This window comes from Cupressus sempervirens, chromosome 2, assembly GCF_028749045.1.
Source record: "Cupressus sempervirens isolate cs-2001-9-10 chromosome 2, ASM2874904v1, whole genome shotgun sequence".
Taxonomy (NCBI): Eukaryota; Viridiplantae; Streptophyta; class Pinopsida; order Cupressales; family Cupressaceae; genus Cupressus; species Cupressus sempervirens.
This window is the reverse complement of record NC_143119.1, coordinates 151918662-151940367: the sequence shown is the minus strand read 5'-3', so window position 1 is coordinate 151940367 and position 21706 is coordinate 151918662. Positions and strand designations below refer to the sequence as shown.

Here is a 21706-nt window from a genome sequence, read left to right as displayed (position 1 = left end):
CAAGATCTGGGTAGTTGTCAAAACTGACATGCAAACTTCTACAACCGCCAAATTCACCAAGAACTAATAGGCAAATGATTAGAAGTAGCATGAAACCATAGATTTGGACATGCAACTGATTAGAAGCAACATGCAACCACCAAATTATGACATGCAAGATCTGGGTAGTTGTCAAAACTGACATGGAAGATCTGGGTACTTGTCAAAACTGAAATGCAAACTTCTACAACCACCAAATTCACCAAGAACTAACATGAAAATGATTAGAAGTAGCATGCAACCATAAATTTTTACATGCAGCTGATTAGAAGCAACATGCAATCATAAATTATGACATGCAAGATTTGGGTAGTTCTCAAAACTGAAATGCAATATCTGGGTAGTTGTCAAAACTGACCTGCAACTTCTACAAACCCTCAGGCTGGCAAGATCATGGCTCTGATACCACTGAAATGTCCCTTTTCTAATTTTACATGATATTTCCAACCTTTAATCAGATCTTTAAGATCAAACAACTAATATCACAAAGATCCTCCAAATTTCTCAAGAAACCCCAAATCGGGTATGCCAGAAATTGTGCCAAAAGCTTCACAGCTTCACCAATTACTAATAAATCTGAAAATGGAAATTTTTACAGAACTTTCAGCAGCATAACAGCCTACAAATTGACATTTCCAGATCCGTATAGCCTTTACACAACAGCTCAAAAATGTAGGACCAAAACTATGCTCATCGGGCTCCCGAAATAGCACAAAATATGCCCGAAAACACCACAAGAACACTAATAATCTATCTCAGAAGTTTAATCACGTCCCAATATATATATTCAGATCTATTTTAATAGCTTAAAGTCTAAAATACAGCAGCAACCAAAACTGATATGAAATACTCAACCGGAAACACCAAACTCTTACAAAAATACACCCGGAAACTCACAAATCTGCACTGTTCAGCACAAAGGCAAACTCTGTATGAGCATGCACATGGAATGGCTTCAAACTCTCGTCCTTAGCCTTCCTGGAAACCTGCAAACTCCCGTTCTTGGGTCTCCCTGGAAACCTGCAAACTCCCGTTCTTGGGTCTCCTTCTCCACAGGTTTGGCAGCCTCTGAAGAATAACAAAGAATGAGCGAAAATCAAGTCTGGAATCCCCCCCCAAAATGCCTCCAAACCTCTTTAAAAAGGGCATAACTGTAACTCACGTCCAAGAGAGGTTAATGAAACATATTTTAATAATAATTATCATTTATTAGTCCAACAGTTTCCAAAGATTAACTCCCTTTTTCCGAAACTTCACTTTCTTGGGCCTGCCTGTCTTAGCAAAGATTATTATTTTTTAATTATTTGAAAAGGGGACATGACAGAGTTATAAATTATAAATGGGTAACATGTTGCATGCTTTTTTTTCCCATGGTTTTGTAAAACCACAAATGGTTTCCAAGTGGCAAATCACTATAAAAGGAGAGCTTGGGGAGGTGTTTGAATCATCGAGTGCAGTTTGCAAGACTGGTGCTAGAAGGAGTATCTCTCTGAGTTTAAGTCTGAGTTTGAGTTGTGATGATGCACTCCTATAAGAACTTACATTGCAAGTGTATTGTAATCTTCTAGATTTGAGAATACATTGTGTAGGTTTTGGAGGGTGGAGTTTTTCTCCTAAAAGGGTTTCCCCATGGCAATCATTGTGTTATGAATTTATTGTTATTTTGATTATATTATTATGCATTTCTTAAGATCTCCACAATAGTTAGTTAAATTTTCATAATCATACTCTCAAAGGTTGGTGTACAAAGCAATTACATGCACCTTAGCTTCCTTACAAGTGGCATCAGAGCCTAGCTAGTTTTGGTTCTATTTGTTGGGTACAGGGTTTTTTGAGCTAATCAAAGTTTGAGTGGGAGCTTGTGTAGAAGTTTTTATTTCTTTGTTGCAGGATTGCAAAGATAGCAAGCACATCAGGGAGGATTGATGTAGAGAATTTTTCTAGCACAAACTTTAAAATATGGAAGTTGAAGATCGAAGATCTATTGATTGATCAGGATCTATGGGATATAGTCGATGAAAAGAGGTTGAGGCTTGCAGATCCAACTTTAGTTGCAAAGTATGATGTGAGAGGAAAAAAAGCTAAAAGTATCATTAGATTGCATCTTACAAACTCTATATTGATTAATGACCATGAAGAACCTACTGCAAAGAAGCTTTGGAATAAGCCAAGTGAGATCTATCAAGTGAAGTCACTTGTGAACAAGATTTTCTTGAGGAAGAAGTTGTATTCCTTGAGAATCGAAGAAGGTGGATAGATTTTTGAGCATCTTGGAAGTTTTAATATGTTGGTGACTCAGTTGACCTCAACTGGGGTGTGGATGGATGAAGAAGAAAGGTGCCAACTATTGCTATGTTCATTGCCAAACTCATGCGATAGCCTTGTCATGGCCATAAGGAGCACTTCAGTCATCTTGAAGATAGAGGACATTGTTGTTTCTCTACTTTTTGAAGAGATGAGAAGGAAGATCTCTCTAAATGTCAAAGAGGCTTTGAGTGTTCGAGGAAGACCAAAGGAAAAAGGTAAGAATGAAAAGTGACATGACCATTCTAAGTCCAAGAATAAGGGGAGATCAAAATCTTGTGGTAAGTCCAAGGTGATTTGCTGGGATTGTGGCAAACTAGGACACTTCGAAAAGGATTACAAAGAGGAGAAAAAGAAAAAGAATAAGGTGTATTTGGGTGATAACCCAAGATATTGTTGGTCATGGAAGTATTCGTGTGAAATTTTCTAATGGTAGAATTAGAAGATTTGTTGGTGGCTTGCATATCCCAGGACTAGTGAGGAATTTGTTATTTGTTAGTAAACTAATAGATGCGGGTGTGCATGTAGAGTTTTCTAAAGCAAGTGTGAAAATAGTGAGAGGTGTTATGGTGATAGCAAGAGGAAGAAGATTGGGTACATTGTATCAGCTTGATGCTTGCACAGTTGAGTGTAATAGTAATTTTGATAAGACTTTGAAGGGGACTACTTTGTTGGAGAAGGAGAGGGTTTCTCTTTCAACAGTTGGTCATGGTTTTTGGGTACCCAAGGGTGCTCTATCTGCTAAATCAAATTTACCTACAGAGAAGACTATGTTATGGCACTAGAGACTCAACCACATAGGTGAGAAAGGTCTACGAACCTTAAAGAACAAAAACCTTGTTGATGGGTTGAATGACTACAATCTTGATTTTGATTTTTGTGAGCATTGTATCTATGGTAAACAAAACCACATTTAGATTTACTCAAATTCTCATAAGTCCTCATGTATTTTTGATATAATCTATTCAGATGTATTTGGTCCAATTGATGTTCCTTCTATTGGTAGATCAGTTTATTATGTTTCTTTCATTGATAATTTGAGTAGAAGAACATGGGTTTATTTTCCTAGAAGTAAAGCTAAAGTTTTTAGTCATTTCAAAGAATTTAAAGCAATGGTTGAGTTGTAGACTAGAAAGAAGACAAAGCACTTGAGAATTGATAATGGTGGTGAATATTGCTCCAATGATTTTGACACATTTTGTAAAGATTGTGGTATTAAAAGAGAGAAGATAGCTCCATATTCTCCATAGTAGAATGAAGTTGCAGAAAGACTGAACAAGACCTTGATGGAGAAGGCTAGGAGTATGCTAAGTAGAGCTGGACTGGAACAAAATTTTTGGGATGAAGTTGTAGCCACTACCTAATACCTGATAAACAATTCCCCTACATTAGCTCTTGTTGATAAGAAACAAATGGAAGCATTGTCAGGCCACAAAGCCTTCACTTAGACATCTAAGAGTTTTTGGTTGTGAGGCATATGCTCATGTGCCAAAGGAGAAGTAGACAAAATTGCACAAAAAAGCTATCAAGTGCATCTTCATCAGATATAGCTATGGTGTAAAAGGATACAAGCTTTGGGATCCTATTGCACAAAAGGTATTTTATTCCAGATGTGTTATTTTAGAGAAATTGAGCCTTCTTTTGTTTCAGTACAACCAAAATAGATAAAAGAAAAGAAAGATGTGATTCAACTTCCTACTACACTTGAGAAAGTTGAATCAAGGCCCTTAGAAAGACAAGTTGTTGAAGAGAGCTCTACGAGTTTTGAATCATCAAAGGAAGAGGGAGAACTTGATCATGAACTGAACTTGAACCTGAACTAGATCTTCTTCAAAGGTCTAGTAGATAGAGGAAAGCACTAGAAAGGTATGGATACTCTCTTGATGATTGGAGGTGTACATTTTATTTGAATGCTAATATTGATGAATTGAAATTTGTAGAAGAGGCTCTTGGTATGAATGATTCAGAGTCTTGGAAGATAGCCATGGAAGAAGAGATGGTAACTCTTAAGAGGAATAACACATGGAACCTTGTACCATTGCTTGAAGGACAAAATCCTGTTGGTTGTAAATGCGTGTTCAAAACAAAGATGGGTTTAGATGGAAGCATTGAGAAGTATAAAGCACATTTGGTTGCAAGAGGTTACTCCTAGATTGTAGGAATTGATTATGGTGAAATTTTTTCTCTTGTAGGAAAAATGACATCCATTCAAATTTTACTTTCTATTATAGAAACTTATGATCTAGAAGTTGAGAGGATGGATGTGAAGACAACTTTCATTCATGGAGATTTGGAGGAATAAATTTACATGACACAACCATAACACTTTGTGGTGAAAGGTAAAAGTCATTTGGTCTGTAAATTGAAGAAATCCTTGTATGCTCTAAAATGAAGTCCTAGGATGTGGTACCAAAAGTTTGATACATATGTATTGAGTTTGGTATTTGTGCAATCCAAATATGATCATTATAAATATATATTATAAGTCTGATGGTGATTATTTCCTGGTTATTTCCTTGTATGTTGATGACATGTTGTTTATTGGCAAAGGAAAAGGTTTGATTGTAGAATTAAAATCTCAGCTCTCAATAAAGTTTGAAATGAAAGATCTTGGTGTAGCAAGGTACGTTCTAGGAATGGAGATTATAAGAGATAGGAAAAACATAAAGCTAAGGCTAGGATAGAGTAAGTATGTTGGTACTATTTTGAGAAAATTCAATATGTAGGATTCCCGACCATTGAGTGTTCTTGTTACTATGGGAACAAAGCTTTCAAGCTCATAGTGTCCTTCATCTCGATTGGAGATGGAAGAGATGAGTCGAGTATCATATCAAAGTGCTGTGATAAGTTTCATGTATGCTATGCTTTGTACAAGACTAGACATTGCCCAAGTAGTAGGAGTACTTTCCTGCTATATGTCTAATCCAAGAAGAGGACATTGGGATGTGGTAAAAAGATTTTTAGATACTTGTGGGGTACCTTAGAGGAATCTATATGTTTTCATGGAATAGGATATGAGTATTCCTTGGATATTTGAGGCTAGGTGGATTTAGACTAGGCTAGTGATGTTGATAGAAGAAGATCCATTAGTGCATATGTGTTTACATTATTTGGTGGTGCAATCAATCAGATGAGCAAATGAAAACCCATGGTCACTTTGTCCACTATAGAGGTAGAGTATATGAAAGCTACTCATTCCTGCAAGGAAGCCATATAGCTTAAGAGACTACGTTTAGATATAGAATTCAAATAGGGTAGAGTGACAATTTATAGTGACAGTCAGAGTGCAATCTGCCTAACAAGGAACCCAAAATTTCATGTCAGGACCAAGCACATTGATGTACAATATCATTTTGTGAGAGATATGGTCGAGGATGGCAAGGTAAAGCTTGAGAAGGTAGAGACTTTGGTTAATGTTGCTGATGCATTAACTAAGCCCATGAGCACAGAGAAGTTTAGATGGTGTTTGGAGTCTATGGGTCTCTTGGCCCCTATATTTTAAGTTCATGAAACTGTGGATCCCCCGACTCTCGCAAGGTGTTTGAAAAGTGGGAGAATGTTGAGAATTGTGTCTCAACCTTGCAAGTTCTTTTTTCGAAAAACTCTAGAAAATTGTAGCTAAAAAACTCTAGAATTTTTTTAGAAAATTCTAGAATTTGTTTGTGGTAGTTTTCCACATGTTTATAGGTTGGAAAAAGGTGTATGAGTTGTTCAAAATGTGTTTAGACTTTATAACAATGTAGAAGGGCTATTTTTAGAGTTTAGACAACTCATTATATGACTTTTATGGGGGTCTAAACTGGAGAACAAAATTATGGACGAAAATGGTATTCTTGGAGTTACAAATTACAAATGGGTAATATGTGGCATGGTTGTTTTGCCCATGGTTTTGGCCCATGGTTTTGTAAAACCACAAATGGTTTCCAAGTGGAAAATCAGTATAAAAGGAGGGCTTGGGGAGGTGTTTGAATCATTGAGTTTAGTTTGGAAGATTGGTGCTAGAAGGAGTATCTCTCTAATTTTGAGTCCAAGTTTGAGTTGTGGTGATGCGCTCTTGTAAAAACTTGCATTGCAAGTGTATTGTAATCTTCCAGATTTGAGAATACATTGTACAGGTTTTGTAGGGTGGGGTTTTTCTCCTGAAAAGGTTTCCCCATGGTAATCATAGTGTTATGAGTTTATTGTTATTTTGATTATGTTATTATGCATTTCTTGAGATCTCTGTAATAGTTAGTTGAATTTGCATAATCGTCCTCTCAAAGATTAGTATAGGAAGTGATTCCGCACACCTTAGCTTCCTTACATTGTAGGCGGTAGAGTAGGAATTTTAAATTTTTTTTTTTGACTCTTGTTTTTTAAACAAAATAATTTTAAATTTTTTTTGACTCTTGGTGGTAAGCACTATAGGAAAGAAGCCCGACTATTCCACCAAGGGTCAAAGTTAGCAACTCTCAATTACAAACCATGGTAGAGAGTAAGCCTGTGGAGAATTTTAATATTTACAATTAGATTAATGATTTTGATTTAATTCTTAATAATATACATATTTTACTAATATTATATAGTATTTGATTTTTTTTGTTGAAATAAAAATATTAATTATTAATTAAGTCAATAGAATAGACTGCATTTAACAAACAATTTTGAAAATAGAAAATACTTTCACTTTATATACCTTTCTGGTTTGGTTCAAAATTAGCAAATGATTCTCAAATGAAAAATAAAAAAATGTCTTTTTTTCCCATTATCCTTATCCTTTTCCTATTAGCTTGTATAAAATATCATGAATTTTTTTATAAAAAAAATTGATCATAGTTGATCATTTTAAATTAAAAAAAGTTTTTATATATGACCTTATTCATCTAAAATTATTTAATAAAAAATAGTGAGGTCTATAGTTTATATCTATTTAAAATTATGAATTCAAAATTATTTATCTTTATCCATGAACATGTAGAAAGGTACAATTTTTAAATATATTTTAAAATAAAAGATTTTTTCAAATTTTATGGGAATTGAAAATTAATAGTATAAAAAGTTGTACTGAATATAATTGTAGAAAAAAATAGTAAAAAATATTTTTAAAAATTCATGATGTCTTTATTCATCCAAATAACTCAATTAAAAATAGCATTGTCCATAGTTTTTATTCATCTTAAATCACTTAATCTAAATTAAATAAATTTTTTTCAACAACAAATTATTTTAGTATTTGAGTCAACACATTATTAATTCTATTACACACAAATACAATAATACTATCCTAGTGAATGCTCTGCAACTTGGGCCTACGTCAATGGTGAAACCTTTCCTTGCATACCCATTCACCTCTAATTGGAAGGTTTTTCTGTACCTCTCGCTTGTCATTTCCAATGGGGCCCCTCCAGATACTAGCATCACCTTTAGAGATAGACAATTTACTTTGAGAGTGGATTTATGGTTGCTAGATGATCTAGATTTTCTGCATGGTACTATCCCCAATGTGTGCTTGGAGGAGCTTGAGGTTTCAAAGATCCCAAAACAAAGATGGAAGGGGGTATTGGTGGGTCAATCATCTATGGACCCATCTAGGCATCACCCAACTATCACTCATGGGGATGTAGGTCTGGAGATTATTCTTCTAAATTCTATGCTAGGTAGTAATTCTGAGGGGCTTTCTTTGAGCCTAGTGGATAGGTTCTTATCTTATAGGCCTATAACCATTGACATGGTTAGGAAATGGGTATCCACTAAGTGGAAACTAAAAGGATCTATTGAAGTTGCATCCATGGCAAGTGCTCTATTCCTATTTAAATTTTCTATTCAGAAGGACCAAAACTAGATCTTGGCGGGAATGTGGAGATTTGGTAAGCATCTCCTAATGTTGGCTAAATGGAAGCTGGGCTTCAACCCTAGTACTGATCTACAATGAATGGTCCTAGTTTGGGTTAGGTTCCTAGGTCTACCTCTAGAATTCTGGGATGAAAGGATCTTAAGTGGATTGGAGACTACTTTGGACATTTTATAAAGGCTGATATTGTCACCCTGCGCATGTCTCACCTATAGCTTGCTAGGTTATGTGTGAATGTGGCAATTAATTAAACTCTACCAAGTTATATAGCCCTATAGTCAAAATGGGGAACATGGAAATAAGTGATAAACTATGAGAACATTGAGCTATAATACCAGAAGTGCAGGAAGTATGGTTATATTGCAACTGATTGCAGAATTGATATCCTTTAGCATCTTCTTCATCTAAAGAGATCAGATTTCCACAATCCATTACGTAATATATTTGTTTCTGGATTTGATTGTGTAGAGATTTTTACCATCAACATTTCAAATCACACTACATGATCCATCATCAGGATGAAAATAGAGCAAGAGATGATACACATTTTGTTTCACATCTCTTGCTCTATTTTCATCCTGATGATGGATCATGTAGTGTGATTCGAAACATTGATGGTAAAAATCTCTACACAATCAAATCCAGAAACAAATATATTATCTTCTTCATCGACATAACCTAATTATAGTTATTTGTTGCTACAACAAACTATACCTTAGGAGTGCTCTATGAATGCAATCTTTCTTCTTTCTTAAACAAGAAACCAATCTTCCTCTAAGAAAGAATGGTCAACCACTAGTGCTCTTTCTATCATCCATATTCCCTACCCAACTAACATTAGTATATGCATACAAAATGAGAACACTTGATCTTTTATTCTAAATTCCACAATTAGATGTCCCTTTCAGATATTTGAATAATCTCTTTATTGCTACAAAATGATATTTCTTAGGATCAACTTGAAATGTAGCTACAATCCCAACTATATTTTCTATATCTAGTCTTGTGTGAGTCAGATTCTGCAAACCATCATGGATCTATACTTCTTCTACTCCACTGTAGGTGTCTCATCTTTGTGGTGGAGGAGAACTTCCAATACCTACCATTATAAACACATTAGAAGGATCAAACATAAAGGGTTAGGATAGAAATTGGATCTACAGTCCAATACTAGAAATAATGTCCAAGTTGTAAGACAAGGAGACATTAGGTGTGTTATGAACTTGATTGTCTACCTTAGTCATTTTATGGACAATTTCTAGGTAAAATGAGGATAAGATAGTCTATAAGGTAAAAATGACTCTTTATTGATCAAAACCTTCTTAGGATTCTAGGGAAGGTCTAGGATTATATTTTAGTAATGTTTAGAAACATTTGACAACTTCTATGTACAAAAAGTTGTCAAAGTTGTCAATGTTGCATAATGCAACTTTTGTGCAAAATTGAAACTTTTGAATACCAACATTCACAACTACTTTTATCAGTTGGAACTATTTGGGAATGGAATAACTAAGGTTGAGAAACATTTCTCAACAAAGAAGAGAAGAATCTAGTGTAACCATCATTTAAAATGAAAAAATTTCGTTGTTTTCCTATCAAAACTACTTGAGAAACTACTTGTATGGAATTGTACAGATTCACATGAAACTCTAAAGGATTGGAAAAGTTGAAGAAGGCTATTACGAAGGATTTTAAATTTTTTTAAAGTCTTCAAGTCATATTTCTTAAGAGAAATCAAATTGTGATTGTTTGGTGGTCGCAGGGAGACCCTAACTAGGGTTTTGAGAGAAAAATTCCCTTTCCTAGAGTTTCCACCATGGGAAAAAGATAAGCCTCAGCGAAAAGGAGGGGGAGAAGATGTAAATTAATAATATTTTGGTCTCAAGGCAAGAGTCATGAGAGGTTGGGAGAAAACATTAAACCCTCTAGACATGCATCTAAATGTGACTGACCGATTTTGGGTTGTAGAGGCAAAACTTGGCTCAGGGCTTGAATACAACCATAGGAACTTGGATTTAGATATTTTTTCATGTCCTTGAAATATTAAAATTGGTTTGGTTGGAAGATGTATTTAATTTCATATACTTTCTTTAGAAAAGAGACCTAATTAGCCCTATTAGGCCTAGGAGAGTTTCGCAAACAACTTGAGTTAGGAGACTAGTCAAGAGTCCTAACTTGGTAGGAATTTTTGAATAAAGGATTGGAGTGTCTAAAGGTGTTTAATACTTTCAGTGGTGGATTTTGAATAAGGTTGCCTTTAAAAATCCTTAGTTTCTCCTTGAAGCCCTGTTTGGAGTTTTAAGTGTGTAAGTGGATTTCTTAAGAAAATATTGTGGGACTTTTATATGAAAACACTAGGAAACTACATCTAAGGTTGAAAGAAGCCCTATTTGATGCCTAAAAACTTTTTCTTAAGTTTATGTCATGTTATACCTCAAGGAGGTGTCTTAGACTTTGAATCTAATCTTAGTCTAAGGAGAGTGGGTATTGGGAATCACATAGTGGACTCCTATGGTTGTGAAACATTTTTGCATCTACAAGTGACACATATTGGGTATACTAAAGGGGACTGTAATCTAAGTGGCATTAGATAAACTTAGTAGATCATTGGAGAAAGACAAGTTGCAACCATGTTAGATGGTGGAGAAGAAAATGAAAATAAACCTCCTAATAGAATGAAAAATGCTGAACTACTGAGGGTGGTGAAATAGAATGATGCTGAGAGGAAGCAAATGAAGAAAGAGATGGAAAAATGTAAAGAACAAGTCAAGAAAGGATTCAACAGAAACTCTACAAATTAGAAGGAGGTGAGTAATGAAGAAACCCCTTCATAGGAGGAAGAAGAAGAGATCCCTGTAGAATAGAGGTTGTTCCTTAAGACTTTAAAATCCTTGGAGAGGAGGACCATGGACACTAAACTTGATCTTCCTATCTATAGTGGGAAGATGGATCCAGAAGACGTGATGGATTAGATTGGTTCTCTCACTAGTTTCTTTGAGCATGACTAAACTTAGAAGCTTTCATGGGCTTGCTTCTTTATATAGAAGGTTCATTAAAAGTTTTAGTCAGTTGTGTGCTCCTATCCTTGAGACAATCAAGGGTGGGTAGAACTGCAAGTGTGTGTGGAACAAGAATGCATAGGAGACCTTCCAAATGATAAGGAAGAAGACAATGGAGAAACCTATCCCAGTGTACCCTGATTTTAAAAAAATCTTTACTATTGGATGGGATGCTTCTAACTTGGCTACAGGGGCTATCTTGAGTCAAGAAGGGAGGCAAATAGCCCTTTTTAGTGAGAAACTGAATGAATCCAAAATAAAATAATCATCTTATGACTTGGAACTATATGCCTTAGTCTAGTCATTGAAGAAGTGGAGGCACTACCTCCTTCCAAAAGAATTTTTAGTTTTCACTGACAACCAAGCCTTAGGTTTCTTGAATAGCTAAGAGAAACTAAGCCACAAACACATGAAATCGGTAGAATCATTTGAAACCTATACCTTTTAAATTAAACATAAGAAGGGAGTTGCCAATAACGTGGCAGATGAACTAAGCAAGAGGTATCTAGTTGTGCAAGAAATCCAACTCCAAAGTGTGGGGATCAATGCTTTGAAAAGCATGTATAAAGATGATAATGATTTTAATCACATCTATAAGGTGTGCTCTGATTTCTCTGAGGAATATCATACTAAATATGCTGACTACTTGATTCAAAATGGGATACTATTCAAGGGGTCAACTTTGCATTCCACAATATTCTATGAGGGAGAACATCATTAGAGAAAAGCATGCAGGCAGCATGGGGGGACATTTTGGATTGGAAAAGACCTTGGAAAAGTTGACAAGGTTCTACAATTGGCCAAAACTTCAAACTAAAGTGAGGAAGATTGTGAAAACATGTACAATCTATCAGAGCAGCAAGGGTACATCGAATAATGTAGGTCTATACCAACCTTTGCCTATTCCTACAAGGGCTTGGGAGAGTTGCAACATGGACTTTATAATGGGATTTCCTAGATCATACAAGGAAAATGATAGCATATGTTGTAGTGGACAGATTTAGTAAAATGGCCCACTTCATCCCTTGTAAAAGTACTAATAATGCATCAAAAATTACAAATTTGTTCTTCAAGGAGATTGTGAGGATTCATGTTTCACCTTTAACCATACTATCAGATAGAGATGTGAAGTTTATTGGTTACTTTTGGAGGACCTTGTCAAACAAACTGGGAACTAATCTAAAATTTAGTTCTATCTCCCATCCACAAACAAATGGGTAGATAGAAGTGGTCAACAAGTATTTGGAAACCTACTTAGATTCTTGACAAATCAATATGGAGATAAGTGGGAGTTAGTCCTACCACAAGCAGAGTTTGCATTAATGACTCTGTCAATAGAAGCATATGGAAAAGCCCTTTTCAAATAGTGCATTGGCAGAATTGAAGAGGTATCCTAGTACTCAGAGAACTACCTTCCAACACTCCAGTCAATGCTCATGGAGAGGAGTTTACAAAAGTCATGAAGGAGATTCAAGACTCAGTAAGGTTGGCACTTAAGAAGAGTGCAAAGAAGTATAAGCATGCTAAAGACAAATATAGAAGAGATGTTCAGTTGTAGGTTGGAGACTTGGTCAAGGCATGCTTGAAGAAGGAGAGGTTACCAAAGGGCAAGCATACCAAACTACTCATGAAGAAAGTAGGACCTTGTGAGATATTCAAGAATCATGGAATGAATGCTTATGAGATAGAGTTTCCCTCACACCTTGGTATCTCTCCCATATTTGATATTTTTTATCTAACCGCATATAAAGGTGACGTAAATGCAGGTTTAGAAGTCCAACTTCAAGAATTGGAAGAAGATGTTGCAAGGATACTAGCCAATGAGCCTAGAAAACTTGACAAGATCTTGGACACCAAGGTCATAAAAAAAGCTAGCAAAAATGCATACAAGAAGTATTTGGCTCAATGGAAAGGAGGCCTGAAGGAGGAGTTTATATGGATGGATGAACAAGAGATCCGGAAACATGGTCTAAGTTTGCAAGAGCTTATCTCAATAGAACTTGAGATTAATGCACCCCAAGAGTATGGTGCAGAAGCACTTCCAATACCTACCATTGCAAGTACATCAGAAGGATCAAACAAAAAGGGTTAGGATAGAAATTAGATCTATAATCCAATTCTATAAATAATATCCAAGTTGTAAGGCAAGAAGACATTAGGTGTGTTATAAACTTGATTGTTTACCTTATTCATTTTATGAACAATTTCTAGGTCGAATGAGGATAAGATAGTCCAAATGGTTAAAAAATGATTTTTTATTGATCAAAACCTTCTTAGCATCCTAGGCAGGGTCTAGGATTAAAGTGTAAATTCACGGGTAAAGCCTATTAGCTAACAAGGTGTAAATTCTATCTTATTAGTAAGAGCTCAACTTATTATTTGAAGAGTACACATTCTTGACCACTATGTCAATTCAAGTTGTAAGAATGTGAGATATTAATATTTTAATATATTTGTATTGTAATTTGAATCTATGAGTTACAATCTAAATATTTCATATCTTTATATGAATATGTAATATCATTGTTGGTGCTTCAAATCTATGAATTGAATGGTCTATCAGAAGCTTTTAAGTTCACAAACACAATAGTGTATTATAAGGCTTGTGAGAATGTAAGAAAAGTGACTACACTAGTCAACATGTATTTAAATTTAATTTGCTAACATCAACAATGCCAAATTTCAACCATCACATTACACCCTCCTACAATAGTCAACACATATTTAAAATTTACTAACAACATCAACTATTAATACACATTTGAACCATCACATTAAACCATCAATGAAATTCTTTAATTTATTTCTTTAGATTTAATAAATATACTCATATGTATCCCTTGGCCCCTTTTTTGTGAATATGTATCTTTAAAGTTTTAATTTAATGGAAAAGTTGCATTTTTTAACAAGTTAAATGCACATTGTACTTATTGGCTAGATTTCAAGTTATACACATCCTTGCAGCAAGATTTATAAGTGTTTGTTCTTCACATTATAGATTAATAGTGTAATATGCCTAAGTTAAACTTAGTAGAATGCTTGCATCCCTTTGCACATACCACTATCATTCAAACAGATTAAGGAATACCCCTTATAGATGAAGATGGCCCACCTTTTAATATAGAATTATTCAGACCACATTTGCAATATACATGTGTGTCTTGTGGCTAGGTAAGAGATATTGAAGTCCCTGACATCATGACCATATGGCCAATGAAAAGAAACCAAGGTTCAAATACTATCTATGTTCTCCCAAGTTTCCAGGAGGGGGAAGGGGAAGGCAAGGAATAGTGGGAAAGGTTTCTGGGATGGAATTTTTTTTTTTGCCAATTTTGATAGGCTTCACTTATTTTTGACATATTTCTACATTCTAACAATAAATACTTCAACATCTTGATATTAAGGTTGGGCGTGAGATTTATATTGGGTAAAGATTTGATCTTGTTGAGAATGCATTACTTGTGTGGTCATTATACCCACCTAAAAAGAGGCCTATTATACTAGATTTAGATAAAGAAATTGGTCATATGACAAAGTTGAAGGTTGGTGAAATCAACCTTGTCATATCTAGAAACAAGAAGAAAGCACATACCAATGCAAGATGCCTTTTCTGAAGATGCCAATGTAGATTCATATAACATCATAGTCGCATATGCCTTGAATGTTCTAAAATCCAAATCAAGATGTCAATGCACTTGCAGTCTATTGCCCTCTGCGGGACAATGATTTCTCGCTACCAGTGCCCAACTATGAACTTGGTTCTAGAACCATTCCAATCAAGATGCCAATCAGGGATATGAAAAGAGGAAGAAATTTGAAAGTGGTAGTGTTTATATTTTAAAACTATACTACATTTTAATTGCCAATTGGAATTTATATCAATCGATTCCAATTCCCATGGGGTGAAATGTGTTGAATCCTCCAATGCAAAATGTACCACCATGGTGAAATATAGAGGGTGAACCCTCCATACACATGCAAATCAAATTTATTAAGAGTTAACAAACATGTTATCGATTACAATAATCAGGTCGGCATAGTGCAAGGCTAATAATGCCAGTAATGAAGTCAAATACAAAATTTGTTTAGCGATTGGTACGAGTGTAAGACCTAAATGATAGATAACAATGTTCGTGGAAATCCTCACAACATGGTTGGTTGAAGTTGGAATTTGACGAGGCCTCAAATTATGGAAAGTCTGAGCCTTTAGGTGCAAGTTGAAACATCCATGTTTATCATGGCTCTAATAGTGGCCTAATGACAACTCTAAAATAAGAAGGTCAAATATAATGCTGAATTCATATCTCTTATTAAAGAGATTTTACTATGCAAAGATTTGCAAGGGATTGAAAAAATATGATAAATGAAATAAGAGTTGGTTTGATCTCCAATTAGAGATTCGAGACATTACTTGAAGAAACATGTAATTGATCTAGTCTTCAACGAGGAATAAACTACATTACATAAAATAGATTCTTATATTACCAGCAATATTGGATTCGGCAACCTTAATGTAGACTTATATTGCCAGGCATATTAAGAGAAAAGTTGATCGACCGAAATCTTTATAAAACATCCAATTAGGCTAGCCTAACCTATCTTAAGAAAGAAATATCCATACGGCATGTCTTGTCTTGATTTTCGATCTCTCTTTGAAGGAGTCTCTTCGGCCACTTGCCTTTTCATGTTTTGCGTAGACTAATATATGGAAAGAAACGAGTGGACTATGTTGTACAAAGCAGTAATATATCAATATATCATAGTACAGAAAATACGAGGAGCTGAACAAGGAATCACACGTACGTTCACAATATATATATATATATATATATATATATCAACAACATTAAAATAAAGAGAGAATAGGATCATCAGGTGGTGAAGAAAGAATCTGACGTACGTACGTTCACATTATTATAATATATAGTGAGAGTGATGATGGCGGATGTTCATGTGACCCCCTTGAGCCTGGGAATCGCAGCTGTGGGAGGCGAGATGTTGGTTGTTGTCCCGCGGAACACAAGGCTTCCTGCCTTCAAAGAGTCATGTGTACTGACCACGTCTTTGGACGATCAGGACAGTGTACATCAAGTGTTGAAAGGGGAGAGGCTTCTGGTCCAAGACAACATTCCACTCGGAGACTTCGTGCTCACTAGGATTCCTCGCCAGCCCGCCAAAGTGCAGAAAATAAAAGTGTGCTTCGAAGTGGAGGTGGATGGGAGTCTGAATGCTTCTGCGTACGTCGTGCATGGCGCAGCACGCGAGGAGATCAGCATCGCCAATGCATTTGCAGCAGGGAGAGTGATGAGCAGAGAAGAGATTGACAGAATGATAGCTGATGCGGAGATGTTTCGCAGGGAGGACGAAGAGAGGAAGGAGAAGAACGTTGCCAGATATGAGCTCCAATGTGGCGTGGTGAACATGAGAAACAGGGCAGCGAAGGAGTTGATTGAAGGCTCTTTGGACGCTTCTGTGGAAGATGACTTTCTCTCACGCATCGCTCAAGTTGAGGACTGGCTGCAGCGTAATCATGACAATGCACTACTCACGGTGGCTGATCTCAGAGACAAATTGGATGAATTGAAGCTGCGCTGTACGCACTTCTTTCAAGCCGAGAGGACGAGGGTTACTCATGAAGCAGGGGAATCTAATAATTGAAAGAATAACACGTCTAGATAATAATAATAATAATAACGTTAACAATGACATTAATTTGTTGGCGTTTTGAAGTTAGCACGTTTTCTCTTGTTATTCATATTTCTTAACGCAGTTACGGGAGTAACCTTGTTGCTTTCCATGTGAATACATTAATTTTAAATATGTGATTTGACACTTACTTTTGTTCAATTTTGCGAGCTTTCCATGGACTTCCAGTTCGAAGACCTGAAATGTCTCTTGCAATCTGATTCCTTGTTTCCTTGTTTGATAGCTGCTTGTTATTAATGGCCAGTCAGATGCATTACTTTAGGCCTGATTTTTGCAGCATTAAATTTTGTTGTCTGTCATTTTTTAATAATGGGCAAGCCCCATAAAGGTCTAGAATTGACAAGATCAATGAAATTATGAGTTGAAAATAATATCTCAACTTGGAATGGATCTTCGTGTATATAGGAAAAGTGATTGCTTGAATGCATTAAGATGTACATATCTAATGTAAGATTAGTTTAAGATTATTTTATCAATAGTGAACTAAAAAATTAATTTAATTTACATTTAATTTATTTATGTTATATCTTTTTAAACTGATTTATAAAATTCATATATCTGTATATTAAGAGGATAGAGAAGTACTAAAGATTGGACATGTTAAAAGGATAGAGAAGAATAACACGTCTAGATAATACTAATGTTAACAATAAACGTAGTATTTTGACTTTCTTGTATTTGAAGGGAAAATAGGCTCACATGTCTCCATTTCGATATGTGCCTATTCTGTCTTTTTGTGTTTTTAAAATGTACAATCTTAAATTAAGGAGGTCAACTAATATTGTGAAAGTTAAAACCCAAATCCAAGATAAATAATGTATTCCCCCAAATTTTCAAAATATTTTACTTGTTGGAAAGGAGTTTGAGGATAGACATTGTCATTTCACATTGTAATATTGAGGAGGAATTTAGAATCCTTAAGGTTGTCTATATTGAAATAGAGAAACAAAAATAAATATTTCTTAAAACCTTGGAAGTAAAGATGACATATTTGATACTCTAAAATAAAGATATAACAGAAGAATAAAATTCCTCATAACAATTAGAATATCTTTTTTGGTACAAAAAAACTTTAAAATTGTAAAATATTAATCTAAAATCCATCTTGTGTCCAATATACTAACTGATTGACGTAATGCTTCAATGACTTCAACTATTTTATTATTTGTTCGGGTTATGTCATTTACAAAAGATTCACTTTAAAAAATATTTCCTTGATACATAAGTATATACAAATCAATTGTAATTTATCATAGTTGGAATATCACATAGATCTATAAATGAAGGTACAAATTTCTTAATATTTTGATTTTTGATTTTTGTTTTCAAAGAATATATGAACGTACAACTAATTGCATGAAATTATGTGGCTTGGTTACAGTTTGAAGTACAAAAACATCTAAATCGTAAATCTCATAATTGAAAAAACAATATTCTCTGACAAATCCCACTAAAGTTTCTACTTGAAAAAATAATTATTGTACATATAACAAAATTATTGCTTTGAGAACAAATTGAAATAGAAAAAAATATTTCCACTTTTGAAGATCTTAAAGCTCAATCCTTTCTTGTGAAAAATTTAATAGAAATTCATATTCTCCTTTTTTAAATCTCTATATTTTCCAAAACTACTAAAATTTGGTAGATAAAAACAAGAAAAGTGAAATAATATGCATAATTGTTGATTTTATTATTAATGTTCATGAGGGATCTTAGTTTATACACAGTGATTTACTCTAGGTTTTCACAATCCTTGATACATGCATGCTATATTAAGAGGAGAATATATAATATTTTCTTTCTATGTCTAGTTATGTGTCATTTCTATTGTATGTAAACAACGAACCACCCTTTACAATCTTGTAATATTGTTTGGGGGGTAAATAATTTTGACCAAGAGATTTATATATGGATAAGTGCACAAAGTTGTGGTACCCAAAGGGGGGTATAAGATGTCACTTTTCTTTTTCCTGAAATGAGAGATTTTTGAACTTCGATGAGAATTTGAAGATAGTTACACTAAAAGTTAAAGATATGACTAAAACAAAAGTTGTAGTCCTTCAAATTTAGTTTCTATTAAACTACTTTTTTTCCCTTTTTTTTAAAAATAGTGGAGTTTAGGGCCCTCAGAAAAAGGGCCCATAGAAAGTGGTACTACTTTTTCACTAAAAACTTAACATAGTGTGAAGTGCAGTCCCACTAAAATATCAAAAAAAAATTGAAATTATTTAATCACTTTGGTTGGAAGTTAGCTAACACCATGTAGTTTATCCCATATTTTTTGGGTATTTTTTTAATGCATTTATATTATTTTACAAATTTTGAAAGTGAGCACATCATAAAAAATGTGAAATATATGTGTGCTCCCCCTAAAAATCATTGTAAACTAATAAAAAAAAAAACTTTTTAAAAAATGTGTGTAGAATGGATCTAGTTTCTAAAAAAGATAACATGTTACAAAATCCAATGAACGAATCTAAATCTAACACCCAAATACTACACGTTGGTTTTCAAGAAAAAATGGACATACATTCAAAATAAATTATAGTTGAAAGGCTTCAATAAGGCTAAATTCAAAATAAATTATATTGTTTTGTAGCCAAGATAGAGATCTACAATGTCATGATACTTAATTTTCTTGACATTCAACCATAAATAAACTTAATGGAGAGCACACAAGAAATATTACCCATTTTTTATAAGCTTACTAGAAAACACGTCTTAGACTTGTTTGAAGCCACCAAGCCTTTGGGTTTGATCTCCAAGGAAAATCTAAGCCTTGGGCTTTGTGAATCATTAAAAAGAGCACTCACACAATAGTACTAGAGCACTATAGTGCAAGTATACTATTGTGTGAGTACACTAGTGCACAAGTGTGCTATTGTACATGTGTAGTATGAAAATATATTGATTTTCAAATGGTGCTAGTGTGCTATTAAAATATAGTAGTTTAAATAGCACACACATTCTATGGTGGACACACACTATAGTGTGTACTCACATACCAATATATAAAGACTAGAAAACCCTTTCAAATGGGGCATACTAATGTCAGTTTGGACACTAGGATCATATACATAAAATATAAAATATACACTAATGTATAAAATTTAGGGCACACTCATTCCAACTCTCTCTCTCTCTCTCTCTCTCTCTCTCTCTCTCTCTCTCTCTCTCTCTCTCTCTCTCTCTCTCTCTCTCTCTCTCTCTTCCCCCCCCCCCCCCCCCCCCCCACACCCATCCTTAGACATATTATATGATCAAATGGGTCAAAATGGATCATAAGGTATATTGTGACCCCTTTTGACCCATTCAGAGCATAATATATGTGCTAAGGGGTCCTTGGACTCCTTAAAACAAATATTAGTCAATTGAATGGGTCAAATGGGATCATAGGGTAACCTATGACCATTTTTGACCCATTTGACCCATTGTATGTTTGTTAAGGGGTCCCTCGACTCTTCAAGACACCCAATATGCCATTGAATAAGTCAAATAGGGTTATAGACTACTTTATGACCATTTTTGACCTAATGTATCATTAAGATATGTGTTAAGGGGTCCTTAGACCCCTTTAAACACACATAATGTGATCAAATCAGTGAAAAGGGGTCATAATGTACCCTATGATGTCTTTTGACATGTTTGAACAATTATATATGTATTGAGGGGTCCTTAGACCCCTTATGACAAATATTATATGATTGAATGGATCAAAGGGGTGATAGAGTACCGTAAGACCACTTTTGACCCATTCAAATAATTATATTTGTACTAAGGGGTCCTTATATCCCTTGTTAAGCCATTCAATCATATTATATGTGCTAATGGATCCTAAAACTCTTTTAGACACAAATTATCTCATCCAAGGGTTCCTAGGGTACCCTATGGCCCCTTTTGATTGATTTAAAATACTAAATGACTATCAAGGGCTCTGATGACCCCTTAAGACATACATTATGCAATTGAATGGATCAAAATGGGTCCTAGGGTACCCTATAACCCCTTTTAACCTATTCAAACCATTATATGTGTTATGCAGGTGTCCTTAAACCCCATAAGAATCACATTATACAATCAAATAGGTCAAAATGGATCATAAGGTACCCTATAACTCATTTTTTGACCCATATAAACTATTATATATGTACTTAGGGGTCCTTAGGCTCTTAAGGTACACATTATGCATTTGAATGGGTCAAAAGGTGTCATAGAGTACCCTATGACACCTTATGATGCATTCGAACCATTGTGTGTGTACTAAGGGGTCCTCTTTTAGCATGAATGTTGATGATACTACATTGGGGGAGTATCCTAACCATTGGAGAGTATTGATATGTTGCATTCATGACTATGTTTGTCATTGATGTCAACATAGCATTGTTTTTATAAAGATTGGTAGAGTAGGAGACAAAGATTTTGATGGTATATACAATAGTTTGATTATTTTGTCATGCAAAGTTATGGATATGTACAACATACTATCTTGATGGTGTGGTTAAGTGCACAAAGTCTATGTCAATGGCATAAGGAAGTTGTACATAATTTACAGAGAGCGGTTTAAAGATAGAGTATTGGGAAAGTAGTTCTTGGTGATTATTGGCTACCTTACATCCCAAATGCAATGAAGTGATGCGTAGTTAGGAAGTGATAGAGGATAGTCAGATGGTGATGTCAGCGAGTGTGCAAGCCTTAGTATCACACATGTGAATTTTTTTATAGATTGTGAGCCAGCACTGCTATTGTAATTATAATTAAATTAATTATC

General features: G+C 34.7%; 1 protein-coding gene across 1 annotated transcript; it reads left to right on the top strand.

Annotated features, from left to right (window-relative positions):
- The first annotated feature begins 16170 nt into the window (after positions 1-16170).
- On the top strand, positions 16171-16890 carry LOC149571497 (heat shock 70 kDa protein 4-like). The gene has a single exon (XM_089815698.1). It carries the CDS (start codon positions 16171-16173, stop codon positions 16888-16890), a length of 720 nt encoding a protein of 239 aa, XP_089671824.1.
- Positions 16891-21706: the final 4816 nt, after the last annotated feature.

Excerpts from the sequence above, each read along its gene's own strand:
- LOC149571497 (XM_089815698.1), top strand. The coding sequence starts at position 16,171 with ATGGCGGATGTTCATGTGACCCCCTTGAGCCTGGGAATCGCAGCTGTG.